General features: G+C 37.6%; 1 protein-coding gene across 1 annotated transcript in view; it reads left to right on the forward strand.

Annotated features, from left to right (window-relative positions):
- Window positions 1-7707, forward strand: part of ARFGEF2 (ARF guanine nucleotide exchange factor 2) — a gene marked incomplete at both ends in the record, with an annotated part of 31506 nt that extends 23799 nt beyond the window's left edge. The window contains 12 exons of the mRNA XM_079543471.1: window positions 339-499; window positions 930-1060; window positions 1148-1277; window positions 1732-1867; window positions 2618-2756; window positions 2847-2901; window positions 3144-3258; window positions 3526-3656; window positions 4347-4515; window positions 4896-5034; window positions 6070-6187; window positions 7531-7707. Coding sequence (XP_079399597.1) covers window positions 339-499; window positions 930-1060; window positions 1148-1277; window positions 1732-1867; window positions 2618-2756; window positions 2847-2901; window positions 3144-3258; window positions 3526-3656; window positions 4347-4515; window positions 4896-5034; window positions 6070-6187; window positions 7531-7707 — 1601 coding nt within the window. The remainder of the gene's footprint in view (window positions 1-338; window positions 500-929; window positions 1061-1147; window positions 1278-1731; window positions 1868-2617; window positions 2757-2846; window positions 2902-3143; window positions 3259-3525; window positions 3657-4346; window positions 4516-4895; window positions 5035-6069; window positions 6188-7530) is intronic.

Here is a 7707-nt window from a genome sequence, read left to right on the forward strand (position 1 = left end):
TACTCCTATTATTTTTATAGTGTTGGCATTGGGTGGCATATGCTGTGGAAGGAAAGGGAGCCACAGAAGAAACCATGAAAGAATCCTAGATTATAAATCAGTAGCTAACCAAACTGAGAACATGGATAGATTCTGATACTGATAGATTTTTAGGAATGGGAGTATAGTACAAGGAAGAGTAGAAGGGAAGAAATTGTTTAATCCAGCAAATCTAGTCTTTTCATGTCTGTTGTTTTGGTGCCAATATACCAGGTCTGACTTCAGTAGACCAATGTCAGTTCATCTATGCATTTGTCTGTCACTAAGTTTTAAGAAATGCTTTTGTTTGTTCTTTACAGCAAATATTTTCCAACAGCACTTTCCTGCAGCAATTGATTCATTCCAAGATGCAGTAAAATGTCTCTCTGAGTTTGCTTGTAATGTTGCATTCCCGGACACCAGCATGGAAGCAATTAGACTTATTCGGTATTGTGCAAAATATGTTTCAGAAAGACCACAGGTATTATTTTTTTAAACATGGTACATTCTTACTATCTTCTTACTATCGTAATTGAGGTTCTTCTTGCAACTAAGAACTTTCAGACTCAAACTTCAGTCTCCCAGCAGCAGGAGTTTGTGTTAAAAGTGTATTCAGAATTAGGAATTGTTTTGGTGTTGTATAAGTGATGAACTAGGATTAGTTAACATGTTAAAGGTGTCTTTTGGTTTAAAATGGAAGCTATTACCATTGAAATACTTATTTTCTGTATATATTTTCCAGGTACTTTCACAGATTGATGTGTCTCAGATTTATATTTTACAAGAGTTGATTGTTACAGTAGAAACTAAGCTAATTTTTCAAGTCTGTCTGTGTACCATTAGTGGTATGTAACCTATCTTAAAGACTTCTGAGAATTTTTTTAATCTTTTTTTTCCTGCCCGTCTCCAAGGTATTGAGAGAATACACGAGTGATGACATGAATGTTGCGCCTGGGGACAGAGTATGGGTCAGAGGATGGTTCCCCATTTTATTTGAGCTTTCTTGTATCATAAATCGTTGCAAATTAGATGTTCGAACAAGGTAACAAGGCTTTTCTGGTTTTTGTTGGCATTCAGTTGGGGAGGGGATCACGGGTACATGTTTTAACACAGTCTTTGTTTGTTTTAGAGGTTTAACAGTGATGTTTGAAATAATGAAGAGTTATGGCCATACCTTTGAAAAGCATTGGTGGCAAGATCTGTTCAGAATAGTATTTCGGATTTTTGATAACATGAAACTTCCTGAACAACAAACAGAGGTAAAACAGAGAAAAAAATCAAGCAAACTTTACTCTCCTTTTTTTCAACAAAACCTTGAATGATCCAGATGGCAGCTTGTGTTATTTGCTGTCAGTGTATTCCAGCCCATGCTGTTACAAACTGAGATGAGATAACCAATGCTTAATAGCTTCCACGTAGAAACTTGCCACAATATCCTTTCTGTTCTCCCTAACTGACTATTCTCCCTAACTATTCTCAAGGAAAAGTATTCTTGCTTTGTAATACCACATACTGTTCAGAACAGCAATCACATGACCAACTAAGTACCTTCTGGCAAGGTATCTTCAGTCGCAGGTATTGGGGTTCTTCCAGTTTTATCTGAATTCAGTTATTCTCATAGGCCACCTCCTCTTTTGAATGGCCATTCATGAGCCAAATGCTATCGTGCCAAAGGAACCCACACAGAAATAAATGTTTTTTTTTCTCTCGCAGAAATCTGAATGGATGACCACTACATGCAACCACGCACTTTATGCAATCTGTGATGTATTCACACAGTTTTATGAAGCTTTAAATGAGATCCTTCTTCCTGACATACTTGCACAGCTACACTGGTGTGTGAAACAAGGTACCTAGTTCACTTGCATCTTTTGGTGAACTTATTTCTAAATAATCTCTTTACTTCAGGGGAAAGCTAGTTAAATTTTTGAAGAGTAATAACTACCATCATCAGAATGTGTGATGTAATAAATGTCTGCAGAATCTTAAGTATTCCAGGGTCTCATTCTGGTTAATCAGTTAGGCAGCTCTTCTGTTAACATGTTTATGGTGCTACTGGGACAGAGCAAAAGCTTTTAATAATGCGCTAATCTTCTGCAGCCTTTCTGTGTGGATTAAATATCTTATATATACATATCTGTAAATGAATGCATTCTGACTTTAGAAATTATTTTTTCCCACCTTCTGTCTCCTGATCACCTGGTGTTTCTAGGTATGTCCTTCCAAGCGTTTTTTTCATTTGGGCTCAGTCTCTTAAGCCTGAAATTTTCTATATTGCTAGCATGGATTATGGGTGAAGTCTTCAAATTTCAAATTTGTGCTTTCCTTCATTTGTTCCACTGTATGCACTTTTTCTGCTTCCTTCTTCCTTTGTCTTCCCCATTTGGATTTCAGGAAGTGAAATCTCTAAGTGTATTTTTAAGCACTGTTTTCTATTCATATGGTCCCCAGCTTGATGTTACTGTAATATAGTTTATACGTATGCTTTGAGCTGAATTAACACGCCTTTCAAAAAGCATTTAATGGAGCGATAATAGAGAGTGCTTAATATTTCACTGATATTGTTAAAGCTAATAAATATGAAACATGTCTTCCACAGAAAATGAGCAGTTGGCTCGATCAGGTACAAACTGCCTGGAAAATCTGGTAATACTAAATGGACAGAAATTCAGCCCAGAAGTCTGGGGCCAGACGTGCAATTGTATGCTAGAAATCTTCAAAACTACCATTCCTCATGTGTAAGTTCATAAGGTATACTTGTCACACAGATGGTCTGTTTCAGAGCAACGATATTTACTGTTTTTTGTTGTTTTTATTTTGATGTGAAGCTTGCTTACATGGAGGCCAGCGGGAATGGAGGAAGATTCAGCTGAAAAGCACTTGGTAAGAGTTGATTCAGTGCAACAGACTATGCTGAAGAGGCTGTGTTGGATTAGCTTCTGAAATATTTTATAGTAGTAGATGTGCTTGACAACAAGTTCTGGAATTGACACTAGCTTGTACTTGGTGTAGCTATCAAGTAACTGAAAAGGAATGAGTGCAGGCATTCTTTGAGGCCAAAATTCTGATGGCTGGTTGGTAAGTAGCACTTTGGATTGTAAGGGTGGTTCTAAATTCTATTCTAGGATTTGGACCTAGATCGTCAGTCGTTAAGCAGCGTGGATAAAAACGCTTCAGAAAGAGGACAAAGTCAACTTTCAAATCCAACAGATGAAAGCTGGAAAGGGGGTCCTTATACAAGTAAGGAAAACATCCAAGTTTATTAAATGAACTTTTACTGTCACTTTGCTTCTGTAGTCATTTAAAGACAGTTTTGGGGCACTTGATAATTAATTTGAAAAACTTAGCATGTCTTTCCAACTTGCGTTTATTCCTTCTAGATTTTCTTTTTATAAGATAATTCACAGCATTACTAAAAATGAAAATGGTAATGTAGTACTTTGCTTATCTGTTGTACATTAATTGTAACAAGTTGCTTCTGAAACTTCTGTTTTTCTGTTTCATTAGACCAGAAACTGTTTGCTGGCCTCCTTATAAAGTGTGTGGTACAGTTGGAATTGATACAGACCATTGATAATATAGTATTCTATCCAGCAACAAGTAAGAAAGAAGATGCTGAGCACATGGCTGCAGCTCAGGTACCAGCAGACTTAGAAATAACTTTGTTAAGCAGTAGAGTACAGAATGTTTCAAAGTGTTTAAAAAATGCTGTGGTAACTGTATGAGTTATATATATATGTGTGTGTGTGTGTGTGTGTGTGTGTGTATATATATTTATTTATTTATTTATTTTTTAACTATCTCCAGTATTTCTTGGTAGTCTACCCTTCAGATTATTGTGGTAATGTGGAAGTTGAAATTTAACAATGTCAAATGTCAAGACATAAATAACCACCTCCCTTGGAGAGGAGGTCCTTGCCCCTGAAAATAACCATTCTAGGGAACAGTGTAAGGTGGGCTCTTACTTGTCTGTGATAATGAAGCCCTAGGCCAGAAAGTTTGGAGCCAGTGCATTCAGGTAGTGTCTTGGGGATGGTGTAGTTAAATTCATAGCAGAAATAGCCTACAAAAAAAAAGTCATTTTATTGTTCTTAGTGTTTTTTACAACCGGGATTTACCGTAACTTCTCTTGAAAATGTTTTAGTGGGAGGAATACAGCTTTAGCATTTGACAGGGCAGTTCTGCTGTGGTGTGTTGTTCTGATATTTCACTTGTACCTCATGCTGGAGTCTAGAGTTAATAGTATGTGATATGTGAAGTATCAGAGTCCCTCTTACGAGAAGAATATATTACTGATACTGTTCTCTGCCTTGATCTCTTTTATTTAGCGAGATGCACTGGATGCAGATATCCACATTGACACAGAGGACCAAGGAATGTATAAACACATGTCTTCACATCACCTCTTCAAGTTACTAGATTGTTTGCAGGAGTCCCATTCTTTTTCAAAAGCCTTTAATTCAAATTATGAACAAAGAACTGTGTTGTGGAGAGCAGGTGAGGCTTTTGTGTAGTTTGGCTTTAAAAAAAGGCACTGCAGTCTGTTTAGGACCTCAACCATTGAAATGCAAAAGTATACGATTGTAACAATTTCTGTAGTTCATCTGACACTGTATACTTTTTCTACTTTTCTCCTTGCCAACGAGTTGAGATATTTCTATTTTCTGTATGTATTTTTCATTGAAGTAGAGCAGCATACTTAGTACTGCTGCACTCAAATGCATTTGTAAAAATAAGTTAGATGTCAGTCAAAGTCAAGGAGAAGGAAATGCTGTCTGTGAAAGAAATCAGATACCTACTGTTGTTCATTAATGGAGAGGTACTTGGCTGGCTCTTGGCTGGTATCTAAAACTGTGAATATTTCCTCTGATTTCCAGGGTTCAAGGGTAAATCAAAACCTAATCTCTTAAAACAAGAGACCAGCAGCCTGGCTTGTTGCTTGAGAATACTTTTTCGAATGTATGTGGATGAAAACCGCCGAGACGCCTGGGATGCCATACAACAGCGTCTGCTCAGGTAAGAGAATGAAGTTGGTTCAGGTGTGTTCTGTGTGCAGAAACATATGGACGATGCTTCTTTGGATAGTAATGTTCCATTTGTAAGTTGCTGAGCAAAACATGCAGAGCATACCAAGACGTAATAATCTGCTCTTTACTAAAAGCAAATTTAGCAATAAGCAAGCAATCCATTTGAAATAAACGAAACGATTTCTTGCTTGACCCACTTTTCTTTGCAAAAGTGGTGGTACAGAATACAAAGATACAATGTGATAAGAAATTTAAACAGAGTGCAGTGCAAGCTACTGTATACCTGGAACTTAAAGCATTAAAAAAAATAAAATTGGAGTGACTCGTTGGTACAGAAGAGCGCTAGGTACTAATCTCTGTCAAACGTGAAGAAATCTCAAACTCACTATTGGTACTAATTCAGTGCATTTCAGTGGTGTTCCAATTTTTCAGTGTCTGTGGACATGCTCATCTTTTCAGTGCATGAAAGGGGAGGTCCCGTTCCCTCTTCAGAAAGTACTAAGAAAATCTGTTGTAATTTGTACAGATTGTCTACAAAATTCAGTTTACAGCAAGGACCAAAAATGTGTGTACACGAGTCCTCCTTTGATCTAAGTGCTACAGATCTTTAATATAGCAGTGTAGATTTGAGGAAAGAGAGGAGAATTTTTTTTCATGGTACCATTGCCTAAATTGTCCCCATGTAAGGATCAGGAAGTAATGTTTGCAGGTTGAAGGTGAAGACACTTCAATTACAGAAAATGCTTTACTTAGAATGCTCACAAGGAAAATAGTTGTTCTCTACTTTTCACTCCATAGTTGTTTATTAACAGCATAAAAACTATTTCAGTTCAATTATCTGTAACAACTGTAACAAAATATAGACAAATGTGTGTACTATAAAATTATTGCATGTGATTGAAAACTTTCCCATGGAAATGCATCTTGTGTAACCAGGATACACTGTGAGAGGACTAATAGGGCATGTAACAGAAACTTATTGTGGGTTTTCCTTGTGGTTTGTTTGAACTTGGCATCTTTTCAGTGTATGCAGTGAAGCCCTGGCGTATTTTATTACCGTGAACTCAGAAAGCCACAGAGAAGCTTGGACCAATCTCCTGTTGCTGCTTTTAACAAAAACACTGAAAATCAGTGATGAGAAGGTAAGAGCAGGCTAGAAGCCATGTCTGTTTGCATTCAGGTGTTTTCATCTCTGCTTTCATTGAATTCATTCTTTGTCATACATACTGCAAGATGGCTAATTTGCTTACTCATATAGTGTGTGGTCTCCTTGGAGTGTAGGAATTGTTATGCTTCCTTTCTTTTGGCAAGCACTTCACATTGTGAAAATGGGACTACATCCATGAAATCCAGTTTGTGGAAATATTACTGCAGATCTTTGATATAAAGCACTGTGAGTGTGCAGTAAAGGATGTGCTTAATAGCAGCACAGAATGGTAGAGGTAAATTTCATCATTCTAGAACTGTAGTTTTAGTTCCTCGACAGTGATGGCAAAAAAAAAAATCTTTGGAATCTTAGCTTTTCTGAGGAAAATGTGAGTGTATATTCCCTAGAATATCTCACACAGAGAAACTTCTAGAGGTTGCTTAGGTTTGTGGGCATTTCTTTGTTGTTCAATAATTGTAAAAAAGGATGAATATAGTTTCAAAGTGTGGGTTTTTGTGTTGGTGTTTTTTCTATGTTTCTTGTATTGCAAAATATGTAATTCCACATTACTTATGCATTGTCTTTTACGTTTTATTGCAACTCATCAATGTTTGAAGAAAAGAGTGTTAGCAGTGATTTGGTTTCTCCACACAGCAGCAATTCAGAGATGTCCATGTGGTTGTGGTGTGTTCGGAAAATAGTTTTAACTAGGTAGATAAAATGGCAAGCCTGCGATTCCTTGGTACCCAAGCTGGATGTAGCTCTGGGCAGCCTGGTCTGATGGTTGGTGATCCTGCACATAGCACATAACTAGATAATCAGTGTAGTCCTTTTCAACCCAGGCCATTCTATGATTCAGTACTGCAAGATTTTGCAGTAAAAGTGTCCCCTCAGTTTTCTCTGCAGAATCATAGTACACCTTGGATGGGAATGGACCATAAGGTTCATCTGACATGGACTGGTTGCCACCAACAGCTCAGGCTGCCCAGGGCTTCATCCACCCTAGTCCTGATCAGCTCCAAGGATGGGGCAGCCACGGCTTCTCTTGCAGCAGTGCCAGGGCCTCGCTACCCTCTGAGTAAAAGAACTCCTTCCTAATATCTAATCTATATCTCCCCTCTCTCAGTTTAAAACAATTTTGCCTTGTCCTACTGTGTGCCAAATAGAAACTCAAAAACTAACACTCAGCATTATTAGAAAAGGAAAGGAAGATAAAACAAGGTTTGATTTGTTAAGACCTTGCATTCTAACATTTGGTGTAGCCATGTATGTGGAAAAACTCAGCACTTTCCTGTAGGTATAGAGAATAATTTTCTTTTTTCATATCTTTCCTGATAGTTTAAGGCACATGCTTCAACATATTATCCATACTTGTGTGAAATCATGCAATTTGACCTGATTCCTGAGCTTCGAGCTGTGCTACGGAAGTTCTTCCTGCGTATAGGTGTTGTGTTCAAAATCTGCATAACAGAGGAGCAAATACGGACAACTGGGACAAATTTACCCTCATGGTAG

The sequence above is a fragment of the Tetrao urogallus genome, assembly GCF_951394365.1.
Source record: "Tetrao urogallus genome assembly, chromosome: 16".
NCBI lineage: Eukaryota > Metazoa > Chordata > Aves > Galliformes > Phasianidae > Tetrao > Tetrao urogallus.